At 44.7% G+C, this 22,656-nt stretch overlaps 2 protein-coding genes across 2 annotated transcripts in view; one reads left to right on the top strand and one right to left on the bottom strand.

The window, feature by feature from the left end:
* The window catches only part of scml4 (Scm polycomb group protein like 4), a 125,244-nt gene that overhangs the window by 5,539 nt on the left and 97,049 nt on the right, over positions 1–22,656 (bottom strand). Inside the window, exon 6 of the mRNA XM_060849402.1 lies at positions 13,530–13,796. Coding sequence (XP_060705385.1) covers positions 13,530–13,796 — 267 coding nt within the window. The remainder of the gene's footprint in view (positions 1–13,529; positions 13,797–22,656) is intronic.
* The window catches only part of sobpa (sine oculis binding protein homolog (Drosophila) a), a 433,378-nt gene that overhangs the window by 384,226 nt on the left and 26,496 nt on the right, over positions 1–22,656 (top strand). The gene's annotated exons all lie outside the window — the stretch shown is intronic.

The following is a 22,656-nucleotide window of genomic DNA, read 5'->3' as shown; positions in this document are numbered from 1 at the left end:
GGTGGAATCTATATGGAATGTGTCAGAGTCAAGGACAGCTGCTGAGAAAGGAGATGATTCAAATGGAGGTTTTACAGGGTGTGAAGTGAGGCCTCTTCTGGAGTACTGTGTCCAGTTCTGGTCACCCTGTTAATAGGAAGGATATTATTAAACAGGAGAAACTTCAGAAAAGATTTATCAGGAAGTTGCCAGGAATGAAGAGTTTGAGTTTAAGGAAGGCCAGATATGCTGGGAGTTTTTTTACTGAGCATGGGAGGTTGAGGGATGACCTTATAGAGGTTTATAAATGCATGAGGGACATAACAGAGCAGGGGATTTCAAGACTAAAGCGCATAGTTTTAAGATGAGAGGAGAAATAATTTAAAAAGACATGAGGGGCAACTTTTTTATACAGAGAGTGGTTCTCATGTGGAAGGACCTACCAGAGAAAGTGATGGATACAGGTACAGTTACAACATTTAAAAGACACTTGGATAAGTACTTGAGTAAGAAATGTTTGGAGGGATATGGTCCAAGTGCAGGCAGGTGGGACAAGTTCAGTTTGGGATTTTACTTGGCATGGACTGGTTGGACCGAAGGGCCTTTTTCCATTCTGTATGATTGTATAACATTTCGGCATTTAGTCCAAGCACATTAAACCTGAGGAAAGTAGCAAGCATAGGGTTAAAAACAATGGTTGAGGGTAAAACTGAGAGGAATGAGTGATTTGTGTTTTGTTGATAAGTCAATAAGCAGGGAATATAGATTTGAAGTAGACGATGAAAGTAATAGGGAGGAGTTGAATTCTTTTTCCCACCCAGCACGTGGAGTTCACTGCCTGAAAGAATGATCGTGGCAGAAAGTCTTAAAGCATTTAAAAACAATTTAAATATGTGTTTAAAGTGCAGCAACCTATAGCACAAAAGACCAAAAACTGGAAAATGTGATCACAGAATCCTTACAGTGTGGAAACAGGCCATTTGGTCCAATAAGTACACACTGACCCTCCAAATAGTAACGCACCCAAACCCATTCCCTTACTACACTACATTTACCCCTGACTAATGCACCTAATCCACACATTCCTGAAAATATGGGCAATTTAGCATGGCCAATTCACTAACCTGCACATCTTTGGATTGTGGGAGGAAACTGAAGCACCCAGAGGAAACCCATGCAGACACGGGGAGAATGTGCAAACATCACACAGACAGTCACCCGGGGGTGGAATCGAAATCTGTTCCCAGGCACTGTGAGGCAGCAGGACTAACCACTGAGCCATGCCATCTGGGATGAGACTAGAATGCTATATTTTGGCAGGCACGGATATAATGGGTCAAATGTTCTCTTTCTGTGCTATCAGGTTTCCATCATTGCAAGGTTTCAGAGGCCATAAAAAAGTTGGACCAAGTAGTTCCACTTCGTAGATAAAACAAGAATAGAGCATTTCGTCCATCAAGCCATTCCAAGCAAAAATCACGTAAAATAAAAAGTTAAGGATTCTGAAAATGGTTTACAGTGAATCAAGTGTATTTGAAATGAACTGGCCTGAACAACAGCGGCGTATTCAGCTTAGTTGAATAAGCATCTGTGACCCAATTCAGGAAGTCCCACCCACAACCCTAGACTCCAACTAGGTTGAGAATGGGTGCGAGTTGTATTTTATACATCTTGGATTATGGTGGGAACTGTACATATCAAAGTGTGTAATGATACTATGGCTTTAAGAAATGTATTTTGTCCTGTTCTTTTTATGGAGCAAGGTTGAGACGGAGGTACTGAGCAATCTGCTCAAAGCCAGTAACGTAAACAACTTGTGAAGCCTTCGGGAACTTAATTTTAAAGTTGGAACAGCCCTAAATGGGTGGGGTCAGGCTCCGCAGAACCAGGATTTTTTGCATTAACTGTCAGCAGTTGCTGGGGTCTTGAACCTGGATGTGGAAGCTCTTGTTCCTCTATTACAGGGAAAAGCTGGGGTTTTCTTACTGCTGCCAGAATTGTATGTGACACAATCTATTTTACTGAATTTGCCTTTGTGAAGCATGTGTTTATGGAGTGTTACTATACTGGAGCAGTTAATTAGTAGTAATTAATATATCTACCATTTTGTTACACATTTCCATAGAGTTACGGTTAAGCCAATTCTTTTATTTTATTTTTATTTAGTCTGTATTTTAACTACCGTGTAAAAATAAAGTGTGTTTTGCTTAAAGTCGAGTAGTTTGGCTAATTGAATTACAACTGGAACACAATGCTTTTAAATAAGAAAAATGTTAACATCTAGACTATCTTCTTAATATATTTTGAGGGGTTTTGGTCTGGTCCATAACAATCATATGTATCCAATTTTCAGAAGTCGGATGTCTAAAACACAACTTGTGGCCTTTGCACTTTACTGAGTAAGGTAGTTCCTGATGAAGGGCTTATGCTCGAAATGTCGAATTCTCTATTCCTGAGATGCTGCCTGGCCTGCTGTGCTTTGACCAGCAACACATTTTCAGCCAAGGTCTAAAGCTGGCTGAGTTATTTGGAATGGAAGAGCATCATTTTAAACAGGGCCACGAACATTTTTTGGAAATGTCAGGTGAGAGTTGGAACAAAGTGCTCAATGGGAGAGGTTAAAGTCATCTTTGGGAATGTTAAAGTAGATGTAAAAAATGAATAAATTCACTGAAATGATCAAGTTGTCCAGGGAACTATTAAGTTCTTTAGAAGTGTCAAACTCTTGAGGAATTTAAATGCCGTATCCCTTAAAGTTAATAAAACCGTCTGCAGTTTTAGTGCATCCTACATAACTTTGTGTGTTTAACATAAACCTGAGGGATAACAATATAGGAAATTCATAATTGATTTTACAACCAATAATATCACCGTGGGGTACCTGTCAGTTCTTGTTTGATTGACAGCACCTAGTGCTTATGATGCCTTGAAGTGAGGCTATAAATATTTGTTTTCATTATTCTTACTATGAATGTGTTTTTTAAATAAATATAAAAAAGTGAATTGATCAAGAGACATTCTGAACTTTATTTCACTGAAATGTAGCACAGATCAGAGTCTGGCAATGGTGGCCATAAGTAAGTTGGTATGGAGAGAGAACCATAGGTGTAGCGTGATATAACGGGTTGGCATCAATTTGCGCTAAACTGGCACATGAGCTATAAAGGGTCATATTAAGGTGGGTGCAGGACACAGGTTAGCATGGAAGGCAGGTGGTAACAAGGGTAGCGTGTTGAGGGTCATTGGAGTTATAAAGAGCCATGAGGAGTGGGTAGAAGGGCATGAAGGCCACAGGAGGTGGGTGGATGTGGCATGGGTTGGCATGGATGATCCATGGGATGTATGTGGGAAGTGAAGAATGTGAGACAAGTGCTGCTTTAGTTTCATTGTTTGTCTTTCCGGGAAAGTGTAGGGTGCTCTCAGCCTGCACCCTCACCGAGAGGCGTCTGGCCGATTCTCAAAAATACTGACTTCGCCCCACCCCTCCCCTGGGAGTGTAAACCAGGCTGTATGGGGCATTTTCCCCCAAGTCTAGTATGTGAAATCAGAAATTTTCCCAACACTGCCCTCCTGAAGCAGCAGCAATCTTCAGACCGTTGGTCTAATGTCGGGAAATGCAGTAGCGAATGTACACACAGCCAGGCTCCGCAATCAGCAATGAGACAACTCAGAAATAATCTGTTTGGCTAAAATTGGTTGAAGAATAAATAATAATCAGGACATGAGAAGATCTTCCCAGCTCCATTTTAAAATAAGATTGAAGTGGGCAGACAGGAGCTCTGTTTGATGTCTCCCCTGGAAGATGGCACTCTGACTATATACCTCTTCCTGCACTTCAAATAGTGCAATGGGATCCATGGCACCACCCAAAAAGGCAGTTGGAACTTTGGTTTAAGGGTTCATCTAATAGTTGGTACTTCCGACCGTGTAGCACTCCCTCCATTCTGCACTGAAGAGTCAGAGTCATAGAGATGTACAGTGTGGAAGCAGACCCTTTGGTCCAACCCATCCATGCCAACCAGATATCCCAACCCAATCTAGTCCCACCTGCCAGCACCCGGCCCATATCTCTCCAAACCCTTCCTATTCATATACTCATCCAAATGCCTCTTAAATGTTGCAATTGTACCAGCCTCCACCACTTCCTCCGGCAGCTCATTCCATGCACGTACCACCCTCTGTGTGAAAAAGTTGTCCCTTAGGTCTTTTTTATATCTTTCCCCTCTCACCCTAAACCTATGCCATCTAGTTCTGGACTCCCCGACCCCAGGGAAAAGACTTTGCCTATTTACCCTATCCATGCCCCTCATAATTTTGTAAACCTCTATAAGGTCACCCCTCAGCCTCCGAGGCTCCAGGGAAAACAGCCCCAGCCTGTTCAGCTTCACCCTGTAGCTCAAATTCTCCAACCCTGGCAACATCCTTGTAAATCTTTTCTGAACCCTTTCAAGGTTCACAACATCTTTCTGATAGGAAGGAGACCAGAATTGCATGCAATATTCCAACAGTGGCCTAACCAATGTCCTGGACTGGGACAACATGACTTCCCAACTCCTGTACTCAATACGCTGACCAATAAAGGAAAGCATATCAAACACCTTCTTCACTATCCCGTCTACCTGCGCATCCACTTTCAAGGACCTGCACTCCAAGGTCTCTTTGTTCAGCAACCACTCCCTAGGACCTTACCATTAAGTGTATAAGTCCTGCTAAGATTTGCTTTCCCAAAATGCAGCACTTCGCATTTATCTGAATTAAACTCCATCTGCCACTTCTCAGCCCATTGGCCCATCTGATCAATATCCTGTTGTAATCTGAGGTAACCTTCTTCACTATCCACCACACCTCCAATTTTGGTGCCATCTGCAACTTACTAACTGTACCTCTTATGCTCACATCCAAATCATTTATGTAAATGACAAAAAGTAGAGGACCCAGCACTGATCCTTGTGGCACTCCACTGGTCACAGACCTCCAGTCTGAAAATCAACCCTCCACCATCACCCTCTGTCTTCTACCTTTGAGCCAGTTCTGTATCCAAATGGCTAGTTCTCCCTGTATTCCATGAGATCTAACCTTGCTAATCAGTCTCCCATGGGGAACCTTGTCGAATGCCTTACTGAAGCCCATATAGATCATATCTACCACTCTGCCCTCATCAATCCTCTTTGTTACTTCCTCAAAAAACACAATCAATTTGTGAGGCATGATTTCCTGCACACAAAACCATGTTGACTCTCCCTAATCAGTCCTTGCCTTTCCAAATACATGCACATCCTGTCCTTATAGATTCCCTTCAACAACCTGCCCAACATCAATGTCAGGCTCAATGGTCTATAGTTCCCTGACTTGTCCTTACCACCTTCTTAAACCGTGGCACCACGTTTGCCAACCTCCAGTCTTCCGGCACCTCACCTGTGACTATCGATGATACAAATATCTCAGCCAGAGGCCCAGCAATCACTTCTCTAGCTTCCCACAGAGTTCTTGGGTACACGGGCAGCACGGTGGCACAGTGGTTAGCACTGCTGCTTCACAGCACCAGAGACCTGGGTTCAATTCCTGACTCAGGCAACTGACTGTGTGGAGTTTGCACATTCTCCCCGTGTCTGCGTGGGTTTGCTCCGGTTTCCTCCCACAGTCCAAAGATGTGCAGGTCAGGTGAATTGGCCATACTAAATTGCCCATAGTGTTAGGTAAAGGGGTAGGGGTATGGGTGGGTTGCACTTCGGTGGGTCGGTGTGGACTTGTTGGGCCGAAGGGCCTGTTTCCACACTGTAAGTAATCTAATCTTATCTAACCTGATCAGGTCCTGGGAATTTATCCACCTTTAACCGTTTCAAGACATCCAGCACTTCCTTCTCTGTAATATGGACATTCTGCAAGATGTGCCCATCTATTTCCCTACAGTCTACATCTTCCATATCCTTTTCCACAGTAAATACTGATGCAAAATACTGATTTAGTACCTCCCCCATTTTCTGCGGCTCCACACAAAGGCCACCTTGCTGATTTTTGTCCTGCCCCACTGAACTCATCACGACACTGTCCTATCCCCTCCTAATCCAGGAACTCCCCACATACATTTGAGACACCACCCACGCCCTCCACCTCCTCCAAGACTTCCGTTTCCCCGGCCCCCAATGCCTCATCTTCACCATGGATATCTAATCCCTCTACACCTCCACCTATCATGACCAGGGCCTCCAAGCCCTCCGTTTTTTCCTCTCCAGACATCCCCAACAGTACCCTTCCACCTACACTCTCATTTGTTTGGCCGAACTGGTCCTCACACTTAATTTCTCCTTTGAATCCTCCCACTTCCTCCAGACCAAAGGGGTAGCCATGGGCGCACGTATGGGTCCCAGCTATGCCTGTCTCTTTGTTGGCTATGTAGAGCAGTTGATCTTCCGTAATTACACCGGCACCACTCCCCACCTCTTCCTCTGCTGCATTGATGACTGCATTGGCGTCACCTTGTGCTCCCGCGAGGAGGTTGAGTAATTCATCAACTTCACCAACACATTCCACCCTGACCTTAAATTTACCTGGACCATCTTTGACACCTCCCTCCCCTTCCTGGACACCTCCATTTCCATTAATGACGACCGACTTGACACTGACATTTTTACAAACCCACCGACTCCCACCCTACCTCTTGCAAAAATGCCATCCCTTATTCCCAATTCCTCCGCCTCCGCCGTATCTGCTCCCAGGAGGACCAGTTCCACCACAGAACATACCAGATGGCCTTCTTCTTTAGAGACTGCAATTTCCCTTCCCATGGTTAAAGATGCCCACCAACGCATCTCGTCCACATCCCGTACTTCTGCCCTCAGACCCCACCCCTCCAACCGTAACAAGGTCAGAACGCTCCTGGTGCTCACCTTCCACCCTACCAACCTTCGCATAAACCAAATCATCCGCCGACATTTCCGCCACCTCCAAAAAGACCCCACCACCAGGAATATATTTCCCTCCACACCCTTTTCCACCTTCCGCAAAGACTGTTCCCTCCGTGACCACCTGGTCAGGTCCACGCCCCCCTACATCCCATCCTGACAACGCAGGAACTGTAAACCTCTTCTCTCACCTCTATCCAAGGCCCTAAAGGAGCCTTCCACATCCATCAAAGTTTTACCTGCACATCCACTAATATCATTTATCGTATCTATTGCTCCCGATGCGGTCTCCTCTATATTGGGGAGACTGGGCGCCTCCTAGCAGAGCACTTTAGGGACATCTCTGGGACACCAATCAACCACACTGCCCTGTGGGCCAACATTTCAACTCCCCCTCCCACTCTGCCGAGGACATTGGAGGTCCTGGGCTGCCTCCATCACCGCTCCCTCACCACCAGACGCCTGGAGGAAGAATGGCTCATCTTCCGCCTCAGAACACTTCAACCCCAGGGCATCAATGTGGACTTCAACAGTTTCCTCATTTCCCCTTCCCCCACCTCACCCTAGTTCCAAACTTACAGCTCAGCACCGTCCCCATGACTTGTCCGGACTTGGCCTACCTGTCTATCTGCTTTTCCACCTATCCACTCCACCCTCTCCTCCCTGATCTATCACCTTCATCCCCTCCCCCACTCACCTATTGTACTCTATGCTACTTTCTCCCCGCCCCCACCCTCCTCTAGCTTATCTCTCCATGCTTCAGGATCACTGCCTTTATTCCTAATGAAGGGCTTTTGCCCAAAACGTCAATTTCGCTGCTCCTTGGATGCTGTGCTCTTCCAGCACCACTAATCCAGAATCTGGTTTCCAGCATCTGCAGTCATTGTTTTTACCTCATTGATTTTAACCCGACTACGAATCCTCTTGCAAGGATGCCTGCCTTGAAAAAATTTTCCTCCTCTCTCTACAAGAATCTCAGGGAGTCCCTCTCCCACTGCAACTCCCAGGTCATTTCCTCTGCCCTGAAGCTCTTCAACCATGTCGTGAAACAAACTCGCTACCACAGCCACATTTGCTTCCTCAGTGCCTGCCTCCATAACCAACTCATCCCACACGGACTCCGGACCTCCTTTAAACCAGCAGAGTTTGGACCCGAACAGGACAAACCGTACAGACTACAGATTCAAAAACACCAGCAACGGTTCTCCTTCAAGATCCTCTGCTCCACACTTGCAGCACCTAACCTCTATACAGTCAGCCCTGCCTCAGCTGGGGGCCACACTCTCTCAGAATTGCAAAGGACCCACTCTGTACTACTGCTCAGGAGAATTCATACTCTCAACAAACAGTATTTCAACTCCATCTCAAACATCAAAAACTGTAAGTACAACAAACTTTTATCTACCCACCTCCATAACCAGCACTCCTCAAACATTCCAGAAGATTCCCCCGGCCTTTGCAATTACTTGGTCTCCATTAGCCATGCAGCTGCCACCTCCACACTGATTGATGATGTCACTCCCACAACAACTTCTGCCCCTCAAAATACCTCATGCATCACACGTGACATCATTTCCGCTCCTCACATCATCGCTGATGCCACACGCTCAGTGACTTCCGCCACCCCTACTGCCGTGGTCACCATCACTTCTGCCCCCACCAGTGCCACTCACCTGCATTCTGCTGACATGCCCCACTGTCACTATCCCCACCCTCCCGAACTCCAAGGGGAAAACTACCCCTGCTCATGACTCCACCCCCAATCCCCCCACCACCACACCCACTCCAGTTACAGGTTCCGCCCCCATTCCCAGCTCCACACCCATCCCAGATCCCAGTTCCCAGCCCTGCCGAGTTTTCACCATCCCTCTAGACCTTCCCCTCACTGAGGACGAACGATCAGTCCTCAGCAAAGGACTCACCTTCATCCCCCTCCATCCACGAATCAATGAATTTAATACACGCCGTGACGTCAAACAATTCTTCCCTTGCCTCCGCCTCCGAGCTTACTTTCACAATCAGGATTCCCGCCCACCTTCCGAGGACCCTTTCACCCACCTCCAACACACTGCATCCACCTGGACATCCTGCGCTGGCCTATTACCTGTCCTCGACCTCTTCATTTCCAATTACCGCCGGGACATTAACCGCCTCAACCTGTCTACCACCCCTCCCCCACTCCAACCTCTCACCCTCACAACGCGCAGCCCTCCAATCCCTCTGCTCCAATCCCAACCTCACCATCAAGCCAGCAGATAAAGGGGGCGCAGCAGTAGTCTGGCGCACTGACCTCTACACTGCTGAAGCCAAACGCCAACTTGAGGACACCTCTTCCTACCGCCCGCTCGGCCGTGACCCCACCCCCCATCACCAAACCATCATCTCCCAGACCATACAGATCCTCATCACCTCAGGAGATCTCCCACCCACAGCTTCCAACCTCATAGTCCGGGAAACCCGCACTGCCCAGTTCTACCTCCTTCCCAAGATCCACAAGCCTGACCACCGTGGCCGACCCATTGTCTCAGCCTGCTCCTGCCCCACTGAACTCATCTCTACCTACCTCAACACTGTCCTATCCCCCCAGTCCAGGAACTCCCCACATATGCTCGAGACACCATCCATGCCCTTCACCTCCTCCAAGACTTCCGTTTCCCCGGCCCCCAATGCCTCATCTTCACTATGGATATCCAATCCCTCTACACCTCCATCCGCCATGACCAAGGCCTCCAAGCCCTCCGTTTTTTCTCCTCCAGATATCCGCAACAGTGCCCTTCCACCGACACTCTCATTCGTTTGGCCGAACTGGTCCTCACCCTTAACAATTTCTCCTTTGAATCCTCCGACTTCCTCCAGACCAAAGGGGTGGCCATGGGCACACGTATGGGCCCCAGCTATGCCTGTCGCTTTGTTGGCTACGTAGAACAGTTTATCTACCGTAATTACACCGGCACCACTCCCCACCTCTTCCTCCGCTACATTGATGACTGCATTGGCGCCACCTCCTGCTCCCACGAGGAGGTTGAGCAATTCATTAACTTTGCCAACACATTCCACCCTGACCTCAAATTTATCTGGACCATCTCTGACGCCTCCCTCCCCTTCCTCAACCTCTCCATCTCCATTAATGACGACCGACTTGACACTGACAGTTTTTACAAACCCACCAACTCCCACAGCTACCTGGATTACACGTCTTCCCACCATACCTCTTGCAAAAATGCCATCCCGTATTCCCAATTCCTCCGCCTCTGCCGTATCTGCTCCCACGAGGACCAGAAAGACCACAGAACACACCAGATGGCCTCCTTCTTTAGAGAGCACAATTTCCGTTCCCACGTGGTTAAAGATGCCCTCCAACGCATCTCATCCACATCACGTACCTCTGCACTCAGATCCCACCCCTCCAACCGTAACAAGGACAGAACGCCACTGGTGCTCACCTTCCACCCTACCAACCTTCGCATAAACCAAATCATCCGCCGACATTTCCGCCACCTCCAAAAAGACCCCACCACCAGGGATATATTTCCCTCCCCACCCCTTTCCACCTTCCACAAAGACCGTTCCATCCTTGACTACCTGGTCAGGTCCAATGCCCCCCTACAACCCACCCTCCCATCCTGGCACCTTCCCCTGCCACTGCAGGAACTGTAAAACCTGCGCCGACACCTCTTCCCTCACCTCTATCCAAGGCCCTAAAGGAGTCTTCCACATCCATCAAAGTTTTACCTGCACATCCACTAATATCATTTATTGTATCCATTGTTCCCGATGCGTTCTCCTCTACATTGGGGAGACTGGGCGCCTCCTCGCAGAATGCTTTAGGGAACATCTCCAGGACACCCGCACCAATCAACTACACCAACCTGTGGGCCAACATTTCAACTCCCCCTCCCACTCTGCCGAGGACATGGAAGTCCTGGGCCTCCTTCACCGCCACTCCCTTACCACCAGGCGCCTGGAGGAAGAACGTCTCATCTTCCGTCTCGGGACACTTCAACCCCAGGGCATCAATGTGGACTTCAACAGTTTCCTCATTTCCCCTTCCCCACCTCACCCCAGTTCCAAACTTCCAGCTCAGCACTATCCACATGACTTGTACGGACTTGCCCTACCTGCCTATCTCCTTTTCCACCTATCCATCCCACCCTCTCCTCCCTGACCTATCACGTTCATACCATTCCCCACTCACCTATTGTAGTCTATGCTACTTTCTCCCCACCCCCACACTCCTCTCGCTTATCTCTCCACGCTTCAGGGTCTCTGCCCCTATTCCTGATGAAGGGCTTTTGCCTGAAACGTCGATTTCGCTGCTCCTTGGATGCTGCCTGAGCTTCTGTGCTCTTCCAGCATCACTGATCCAGAATCTGGTTTCCATCTGCAGTCATTGTTTTTACCTCAATGATCTTTGAGGGGCCCTAGTTTCTTTCTAGTTACTCTTTTGTCCTTAATGTATTGTAAAAACACTTTGGATTCTCCTTAATTCTATTTGCCAAAGCTATCTCATGTCCCCTTTTTGCCCTCCTGATGTCCCTCTTACGTATACTCCTACTTCCTTTATACTCTCGTAGGGATTCACTCAACATTGTTAGAATCCATTATTAAGGAAGTAATAACAGAATATTTGGAAAGTTAAAGTACAGTCCATCAGATTCATCACAGTTTCATGAGGGATAAATCGTGTTTGACTGATTGGTAGCGTTCAATGAAGATGTAACAAGCAGGTTGAAGAGTGGGGAACCTGGAGATGTAGTATATCTGGAGTTCCAGAAGGCATTTGATGAGTTGCTGTATACATGGTAATGCGGAGATAAGATCAGTTGAGGTTAAGGGTAATTTGTGAGCTTAAATAAAGGATTAGATACCCAACAGAAAGCAGAGAGTTGGTTTGCAAGATGTAACTAGTGAGATGTCAGAGGGTTCGGTCCTCCGGTCCCAAATATTCAGAATTTCCATGTCGAAGAAATTTGCCCAAAGGTTAGAGATCACAAAACACAGCTCGAAGTGAAACTGACAAAAAGTTTATTGCAAGCGATATCGCTGGGAGGAGAAAACAGACCAGCTGACCCAGAACTGACAGTTTGCACAGAGAATTTGATTTCTCCTCCCAGAGCTGAGGATGAGACCAGTTTTATAGTAATGCTGCACAATGACACTGATTAAGAAATGGGAAAATACAATGTTTCTGAAAATGGAGTAATTTAGTTGCAAGGGTGCTAATTGGAAAACAGTTTATCAGATGAATGTCCTGTTCCTTCACACAATGCGACATCCTGACAGTATCATGGTTCCAGTTATCTTCCAGGGTCGGTGTTAATGTCTTTTCTGGAGCGGTGAGGTGCTTCCATTGTCCTTTGATGCCTATCTGTCTGTCCTACTCTTTGTGTGGCTTTGCTGCTGCTGGTTGTGAAACTGCCCTGAGGGCTTTGAGCCTCTGTCATGCCCATGGGAGCTGGAAAGCGGATTCCATTGTCTGTGTATCGTCTGACTCAGTTCGTGAGCTGTTCGGGAATTCTGGGTGTCCTGGTACAATTTGGTCAATTTACTTTTGAGTGCCTATCGTGGGTTAGCAAATCTTTTCCCACACTCTATTAATGACTTGGATGTGGTGATAAAAGTTACTATAGCCAAACTTGCAGGTGACAATAAAATAGGTGGGAAATATTGCAATGAAAAAATAAGAAATTCACAAACATGTATGGATAGGTTAGATGAATGAGCCAAAATTTGATAGATGGAATTTCAACATAGATAAGTGTGGGTTAATTCATTTTGTTTGGAGGAATCAAAAGACAACTTATTATCTTTCGAGTGCTTCAGTGCAGAGGGATCTGGGAATCCATGTGCATGAATCACAGGACATTAATATGCCAGTACAGCCGGTAATATGGAGACAAATAGAATTCTGGCATTTTTGCTAAATGAATAGAATATAAAGGCAGGGAAGTATTGCTGCAACTGTACAAGGCATTAGTGAGACCTCACCTGGAGTACTGTGTACAATTTTAGTCCCCTTACTTGAGGAGGGATATAGTTGTAATGGAGGCAGTTGAGAGGAAGTTCACTAGATTGAATCCAGAGATGAGGGATTTATCTAATGAGGAACAGTTTGGTCCTACACTCTCTGGAGTTTAGAAGAATAAGAGGAAATCTAATTGAGGATGTAAGATGCTGAAGGGGATTGACAAAGCAGACATAGAAAGGATGTTTCCTCTTGTGGGGCAATCTAGAATGAGAAGTCATAGTTTTAGGATAAGGGTTAGCAGATTTAAATCAGAGAGACGGTGGAATTACCTCTCACAAGGGGTTGTGACTCTGTGAAATTCACTACTCCAGAGTAGGTTGGATCTCAGGACATTGAGTAAATTTAAGGAGGAGATAGACAGATTTTTAATTAGTAATGGGTTAAAGTGTTATGGAGAGTGAGTAGGAAAGTGGAGTTGAGGCCGAGCTGAGATCAGCCATGATCGTATTAAATGTTGGAACAGATTCAAGGGGCTGAATTGCCTACTCCTACACCTAGTTCCTGTGTTCTTATTACCCTCATGCTCATGCGAATTGTGGGTACTTAAGGCACAAATTTCACATTACTAACAACAAAATTAAACATATCTCTAAAACAGGCAGTGGCAGTGTGAAACATACCTGTATTACTTCTTCCTTTTGATTCATAAAAGGTCCCTCCTGCACCTGGGCTGGAGGAGAGGCGCCGCAGGCCTGCTGAAGGAGGTCCATTGGAAGACTGATAGGATGAGCGGTAGTTATAGGGTGCAGACCCTGCACTCCTGTATTCTCCAGAGTTACGCCTTGATGGGCTGGAGGGATTCATCAAGTGCACAGGAGAATCCATTGAGTCCACACTATACCTGGTTTCTATAGTTCCAATGAGGTCATCCTCTGGTATCACAGATTCTGCAGCAAAGAACATATGCAAAGGACACTATACTAAGGCCTTATCATTAAACGTGCACTTTTTACTTAGCTGTTATCCCAGCATGGAACAAGGGCCATTATCAAATTCTCATCCAATTGCAGGGGTCACCCCTTTATAATTTCCAACTTACATACGCAAACTCTTAAGCATGCAATCCATGCAGGAGTGTAATTTTAAAGACTCAACTATGAACATTTCTGGTATTTACAAACGGCGATTTGATATTGGCCTACATTATATTCCAATTTGCATAGAAATCGACTTGCCAACAGAACAGTACCCATTCGCAACTCAGGGATGGCCTGTAAATGTTTTATAGTACAGAAACTGACCCTTTCTACAAGGAAACTAGAAATTGAAGCTTTTTATCTTGCATTCATCAGAGCTAGGAAGGAAGCAACAGCCTTAAAACTAGACATTCACTTTAGCAGTTAAGTGTCAATTTTAATTCCCAAACCAGGAATGTAGATTCTGATTGATCAGGGCAATAATGGTTAACTGTTCTTACTGTATCTCTGTGCCACAGATGGTGCAGTATAAAATAGTGTCGCTTTCTTTCAAGTCTGTGTCTTGTGTGCTAGTTCTGATGGGTACAAAATGAAAATCTTCAGCTTATGTAATTCCATTTTAAAAATGATTGCTTCGGTATTGTTTTGATTAAGATATTGTACATCCTCATAGTCTGCCATGTAAAAAAAGGTCAGCTACTTTATACTTTTTTTTAATATATGTTATGACATAATAAATAACAGTGTGGATAGACCATACAGATTCTCAAGCCTGCACCTCAGTGAATTCAAAGCTGACCAATGGTCTCAACTCCACTTTCTCTATTTCCTTGATTCCTGGGAGCTCAAAAACTATTTCAGTCTTAAATATACTTAATGACGAAACATCTCTACCCTCTGTAATAGCAAATTGAAAGGATTCATAATTCTCAGAGTGAAGAAATTACTCTTAATCTCAGTCCTAAATATTGGCCTCTTCACCTGAGACTGCATTCCCATTTTCAAGATTTTCTATCCAGCCCCCCAGTACAAACCTTGTTCAGCTTCTTCAGAACCTTGTATATTTCAATGAGCTCAGTTGTCAGTCTTCAGAGAGTACAGGCTGAAATTACTCAGCCTTTCATCACAAGTCAGCCCTCCCATTCAATCCAGTCAACTTCTGCCCTATCATCTTCAATGAAAGTACAGGTTGTTCTGCTATAACGCACGTTTCATTAGCACAACCTCACTGTAACGCGGTGGACAGATTGGAGACATAGTTTCCAAAGCGCAAACTTTTAGAATGTGTGTTGGCTGTAACGTGATTACATTGCCAACATTTTAAGGGCTGATTCTAAAGCACAATTGTTCTATTATGCAGAATTGCACATGAACACAACAATTGCGTTATCAAAAAACTACCTGTATATCCTTCCTGAGACATGGAGACCGAAGCTACAGCAGTATTCCAGCTGTGGTCTCAACAAAACCCTATTTATTAGATGACTTCCTTTTTTTCTTGTATGTCAATCCATGCTAACATGCCATTTATCTTCACAACTGACTGCTGTACCTCCTTGCTAATTTTCTGCATTTCTTGTACAAGTGCACTCAAGTCCATGTGCACATCAGCATTTACAAGTTTAAAGCCTTCATCATCATTGTATGCTTTTTCTTTTACTTTGCCTGTTTGACTATCCTCCTACAGACTCTTTCCTCATCCACATAGGAAGCAAGTACTTCATATCGATTGGACAAGGTCAAGAGTGAGGCTACTCCAATGCCATGTTCAGAATCCCACTACCTGCCTCACGTTGTCACACCCTCCTATCGCTGACTAGAGAAATATTTAAGCTCCACGATGGAACTGCCTGGAACACAGCATCAAGGTAACTTTCCTCTCCACGGGTGTGCCACAGTGTCTGAAGTTCAGCTTCTAACTCATCAACTTTGAGCTAATGTTCCGACAGCTGAGACACTGGATATGTTTCAGGGCTTGCCACATTTGAATATGGACTGCTTCAGTACCTAAAGAGTCATGGGGCACAGTGGTTCAGTGGTTAGCGTGGCAGCCTCACAGGGCCAGGGAGCTGGGTTCAATTCCAGCAATGGGTGACTGTGTGGAATTTGCAAATTCTCCCTGCAAGTGTGAGGCTTTCCTCCGGGTGCTCCAGTTTCCTCCCACAGTCCAAAGATGTACAAGTTAGATGGATTGGCTGTGCTAAATTGGCTATAGTGTCCAGGGATGTGCAGGCTAGCTGGGGTTGTGGGAATGGTATTTGTGGGGATGGGGGACATGTGTGAGTATAAATGTGACTGGTTGTGGGGTCAATGTAGTAAGAAATTTGTTTCTCTCCTGAGCTTGCTGATCAGGGTGGCCACACTCAGGCGTTAAAGAGCAAACTCATGCTCAAAGAAAATATGGAAACGAGAATAGAAGTAGAATATTCTCAAAGTAATAGCATTAAATATTTACAAATATAGTCAGTCAACAACTGTCACGACCAATACATCGTCTGAAGGAAAAAAAATGACAAAACATCAAAGATTATAAACTTACCTCTACCTAATTACATCGCTTTAATAAAGAATGACATTTAGAACCATAGGGATGTACAGCACATGTTCGGTCCAACTCGTCCATGCCGACTAGTCACCCTAAATAAATCTTGTCATATTAACCCAATATCCCTCAAAACCTCCCCTATTCATATACCCATCCAGGTGCCTTTTAAATGTTGTAACTGTAGCAGTCTTCACCACTTCCTCTGGCAGCTCATCCCATATATACACCACCCTGTGCCTGAAAACGTTGTCCCTTGGGTCCCTTTTAAATCTTTCCCCTCTCAACTTAAACCCTATACCCTGTAGTTCTGGACTCCCCCACCCCAGGGAAGAGATCTTGTCTATTTACCCTATCCATCGCCTCATGATTTTATAAACCTCCATAAGGACACCCCTCAGCTTTTGCCACTCCAGGGAAAACAGCCCCAGCCTATTCAACCTCTCCCTATGGCTCAACCCCCCCCAAACATACTAGTCAATCTTTTCTGAACTCTTTCATCTCCTTGACCTGCTAATATAAAATTAACAGCATTCTAAAATATTGAGCTTGTTGAAAACAATTAAATATACAACAAGCAAGTCTTTAATTGCGAAGAGAACCGCAAACTACAGATAGAATAAAAGATCTATTCACACAGGTTGCAATACCTGTTGTCATAGCCATTGAAAAAGGATAACAATTAAACAGTGTTCAAGAACTGTCAAGGAAATCAACGACACTCGCTGAGTCACTGCTACTCTGAATGCACAGGCACGCTGTACTTGTGTTAAAGGAGGATAAGATGGACAGAGGATTACAGAGAACTGATACAAACATTGGCTTTTATCTAGTCAGCACACTGCCCCCTGCAGACTTCTGCTGGCTCAGCCAGAGACCCAAGTACTGTCACAATCATTCTTCACATGAATAATGGCATGCAGGCAGAATCTTACCATCCTAGATTTTGGCCGAGAGTCTGGTCAGGAACTTGAGCATTATTATTCCCTGCCCTGCTATTGCTTTTTCCTGAAAGTGAGCAATCAAGATCCCGCCTTGGGCTCTGTGACCAATGAGGGAGGACAGGTTGGGATGGTGTGGCCAGTTAGTCAGAGGAATGATTTCTGTTTAAAGGGACAGCAGCATGTTGTAGAGGAGCTCAGCAGCACATGGATTTTTTTGGGCTGTTGCAGCCGTAGGGTTAGTGAGTGAAATAACTGCACAGAGGCTGGTATCCTATCACCAAGCCACCCTTTATTTGCAAATGTACAATACACCGGCTGTGGACAGCCAGTTCAGAGTCAGTCCCTGAACTGAGGAAATTCTAAATCTCCTGTTTATATTGGTCAGCCAGGGCTTCCTGCCTGGCCAGGGTAACAACCCCAATCAAGGATCTCATAGTCAACAAGATCCACCAAGTTCCAATCACTACACCCCTCTCCCCCCCAAGTCCAGGAATGTAGGCCTGCTCTTTCTCAGGTAGCTTTTCCTGTGATGTTTTCTCCCCAAGTCTGACTTGGACTCTGATACAGCAGATGTACTGGACCATAGCCCGCCTCTTGCATACAGAACTCAGACTTTTCCTTGGGTTGGTGAATTATTACTGAAAATTCATACGTAACCTGGCCTCCACCTTGGCAACCTTACACCTGCTATTGAAAAAGGGTCAGCATTGGAAATGGTCACAAAGCCAAACATTAGCCTTTTATTTTGTCATCTAAGGTGCTGGCCCGCTACAGTCCGAATTGAGTGATAGTGCTGACATACATCCCTGTTCGGTATCAGAGGAGTGTTGGCTCACTGGTGGCCCAACGGATAGGAACGCCTGATAGTGTATGCTTCCCGGATTTCGGCTCATGCCAAACTCAAATATGCCCAGATAGAGAAGAAAGGTTTGGCAGTCATCTTTGGTTTGAGGAAGTTCCATCAGTACCTTTATGGACGGGAATTTACCATATTAACAGATCACAAACCCCTGCTAGAGCTACTGAAGGAAGATAAGGTGGTGCTGCCTATAGCTTCCGGTAGAACTCGGTGTTGGGCCCTTATTCTCAAGTTAGAACTCCGTCCAGAAAACCAAGTGGCTAATGTGGATGCCTTGATTTGCCACTTCCTGCAGGTACTTCACTGAAGGTGCCTCCCCTGGAAAAGTCCATTCTGGTTTCCTGGACACCCTTCCTGTCACCACTGACAATATCCAACTGTGGACACAAAAGGATGCTGTCCTGGCTAACCTAAAACAGCTGGTGGGAATGGGGAAAACAGAAGAACCATCACAACCCAGATCGAACCCTTTCTGGACCCGGAGAGACCAGATCACCGAAGAGGATGGCATATTATTATGGGGAGCAAGGTTGATTATCCTGATTAAAGGTCACTGCCAGATACTGGTTGAACTTCATCAGGGGCATCCTGACTGGCCCAAGTTAACAACCTCTGTCAAGGATCTTGTACTTAAAAATGTGTTGCTGGAAAAGCGCAGCAGGTCAGGCAGCAGCAAAGGAGCAGGAGAATCTTGTAGTAAACAAGATCCACCTGGTTCCAATCTTACTATTGTCCAGTTCTCTCTTACCTGGAGGTTTTGTCTGAAGAGCTGCAGATTTTATGAACAAATATAGGCAGATGATAACAACCTCTGCATCTAAACAGACATGTGTTTCCCCTCCAACTGGGAGACCAGGCACAAAAAGGGTATGACAGATGAATGGCATAGCACCTTCAAGTGCCAAATCCCTGCACATTAACCATGCCTAACATAGCATGCCCCAAGCAAACACACCTGCAGCTGCACTCAGTCAGCTCTGTGTTGGCAACTCACATGGCTGGCCACCTGAACAGTCAGTGCTTACATGGCCTGTTGCCTGACACAATTGTATCTCGTAGCAACCCTCTCAAAGGGTCATTCCTCAAACCATTGTGCACACACACACACACACACACACACATACAACTTGGCTCATCTGGGGGAGGCAGGAAGCTAATGTCTCCAATTCTAAATTCTAGCTATGTCAGCCACTGGGAATGTGAGTTTGCCTGATGCACTTGGTCTTCCACCATGAGCAATGACCTGCCTTGAGGGCCAGAGTCCCTTGAGGCACTGATATTCACAAGTGTCAAGATGGCTGATCCTTGTCCACCTGTCGAGCCTGTAGTGGGGGTCTGGTCTCCTTCCACCTGGGTCTCAATGGAACTTCCGTCTACCCTGTGGAAAGATGTAGGGCTGAGAAGGCAGATGGTGCTGCATCTGTTGGAGCACTACATAGTTGGATGCCTGAGTGGAGGAGATTGGTACAACTGTACAAGCTATTCTTATCTCTGAGACAGACTGGAATTTGAAGTGCAACAGAGGATAGGTGAAATGATACTCTGCTGAAACGTCTTCTGGTTGGTTAGCAGTAACCTGCTGCGCCATGATTGCTCTCTCTGACCGGTGGAATGTACTGTAAAACAGCTTATCAATGTTTGAGGTTGGAGGGTTTTGGATATGGATGGCTGTCACAAGGGAGATGCACCAGGTGACCATGGCACCAAGATATAGGAAGCCATTTAAGTGGCAGTGATATATAGGAATTTAAATAAAAGAAATTACAATGGTATGAGGCATGAGCTAATGATGATAAATCGGGAATTTTTATTTAAAGGGATGACAGTAGATAGGCACTGACAAACGTTGAAAAAAAACATGGACAATCTGCAGAAACTATACATCTCAGTCTGGCATAAAAATGAAATGGGAAACATGGTCAAACCATGGCTAACAACAGACATTAGGGATGGATTAAAATCCAAGGATAAGGCATACAAATTGGCCAAACAAAGCAGATACCTGAAGATTAGGAGCTGATCAGATTCCAGCAAAGGGGGGCAAGGTAACTGACTAATACAGCCAAAATAGTAGTATGAGAGTAGGCTTGCATACAAGTTAATAGTAAAAGGGTCAACAGGTATGTGAAGAGAAAGAGATTAACAAAGATAAATCCCCAGGAAACTGAGGAAAGTAGACACTGTACTATTGAAATGGCCTACACCCGAACTGTGCTGGGACCAGTATTCTGGCACATTGTATATAACTAGGGAATGTTATGGAGGTGTAAAGAGGTACTGTACCTTTAAGAGAGTTGAAATCCAGCAAGGACTTAGAGAAGCACACAGTGTACTGGAAAAGTTTAAATGTAACATTTGGTCAAACAGCTAGATTAGCTGGGTTGCCGGGAGACAAAAAAACAAATTCAAATTCGGCCAATCAGTTTAAATTATGCCCCAAAATACCAAACTCAAGTCAAGTTTGAATTTAGTATTTTGATAATATTAACACCAATGGAATGATCCGATGCTTTGGGGTATACTACCAAAAACAAATTGAACAGTTGGAGGAGGACGGCCAAAAGACCAACAAATGTAGGCTGCTAGTGAGAACTCTCTGAGAGGTACTTGTCTTGAGAAGGAGTTTGCACAGAGAAAAAAACATCAACACGGACCTGGAGAGCAAATCTACAGAGGAAGATACAAAGAGAAGATTCAAAAGCTGGCTGGTTTTGAAATTTGAATTTTTTTAGTAAATCTTAATCAGGGGTTTTATCAGACCAGTATTGTCAAGGAGAAAGTAAAAGAGAGGTTAGAGAAAGGAATTTTAAATAATTGTTAATTAATTATTCTCTGTTAGATATTAAAAACTAAAATTGTAAATTTTTACTTTAAATAATGACTTTGGGAATAGTTTCTTGCCTCTTGGATTTTAACAGATTACAGCACAGGTTAAATTATTTCTGTGTTGCTGGCTTTAAATTAGCGGGGGATTGGGGGAAGTTTACCCTGTATTTTAACAGGAGAGCTTTACAGTAAAAGGTCGGGAAGGTCAAGTGCGCAGAGATATGGTAAAGGAAAGGGATACAACAAAACAATAGAGAAGGGCGGTAGCTTGGATAATGGGTACCAAAGTGTGACAGAAAGACACAGCACATCGAAATGTTAGACTGCAATGGCAGAGGTTACAAAAATGGTTAAAAAATTGTATGGTCTAAACACACACAACATTTGTAACAAAAGGAATGAATTGTCAGGGCAGAAAGAAATAAATTTGTATGATCTATAGTCATTTCAGAGACATAGTTCTAAGGCAACTATCTGGGACCTGAATGTTGAACAACATGTGGCATATCAGAATGATAGGAAGCTGCGGGGATACCACTGCTAATTCTGGATGGCATTAGTTCAGGTTTGAGACAAGCCTTAACTCAAAAGATTATGTTATCAAATCAGTTTGGTTTGAGATAAGGGGGGAATGGAGAGGGGCCACATGTGAGTGTAGTTTATAGACAGCCCCACCTCTACTTTACCATTGTTACACTGTAGGATAGAAAATACAGGAAGAAATCATTGGAGCATATAAAAAAATCATATAAAAATAATTCTGTGTGACTTCAATCTACATGTGGACAGTGAGACACGGAAGATTAAATGAAAGAGTGCTTTCAGAACAATTTCTTAGATAAATAGCATGCTAGAGCCACCAGGTTACATGGATTTGGTAATAAACAAAGGACAGGATTAGTCAATAATCTCAGATTGGGTGACAATGATCACAACATGACAGAATTTCATGTTCAGCTTTAATGAGATGAATGTGGGTCCATTTTTTTCAAACCTAAATGAAGTCAATCATGAGTTTGTGAAGGCAGCACTGGCTAAGGTGAATTGTGAAACAAGGTTAGAATATAGAACAGTACATTTGCAGTGGCAAATATTGAAGGCAATATTTAACTCAGTAAAGAGTTATGCAGTGAGAAAGAAAGGCTGTTTGAGAAGGAAGGAGGATTGGCTAAATAGGAATGTTAAGGTTAGGATTAAATTGAAAGAAACACTGTACAAATCAGAAATATGAGTGGTAGCCAAAAGATTGGGCTGAATTTAAGAAATAGCAAAAATAACTAAAATGTTGATAAAAAGGGAGACAGCAGAGTATGGGAGAAAACTACCCAGTAATATAAAAATAACTAAGAGTCTTTTGAAGTATTTGAATAGGAAAATCTAGTGTTTGTTCTTTGGAGAGCAAGTCTAGGGAATTTATAATGGAAAACAAAGAAATGTTGGAGGCTGTGAATCCAGACTTTGTCTTTCTCTTTACAGTCGTAGACTCAGAAAACATCCAAAGATAATTGAAAATCAAGAAATGATCGGGAGGAATGAACTTTAAGCAATCATCAGCACAAGGGAAATGGTTCTGGAAAAATTATTGGGGTTAAAGACTGAAATGTCCACAGGAGCAAACGGCCTGCACCCCCTGAGGCCTTACAAGAAATGTTAGTGCAA

This window comes from Hemiscyllium ocellatum, chromosome 3 (genome assembly GCF_020745735.1).
Source record: "Hemiscyllium ocellatum isolate sHemOce1 chromosome 3, sHemOce1.pat.X.cur, whole genome shotgun sequence".
In the NCBI taxonomy this organism is placed as follows: Eukaryota; Metazoa; Chordata; class Chondrichthyes; order Orectolobiformes; family Hemiscylliidae; genus Hemiscyllium; species Hemiscyllium ocellatum.
Note: the sequence above shows the minus strand (reverse complement) of the source record. Positions and strands in the feature narration are given on the sequence as shown.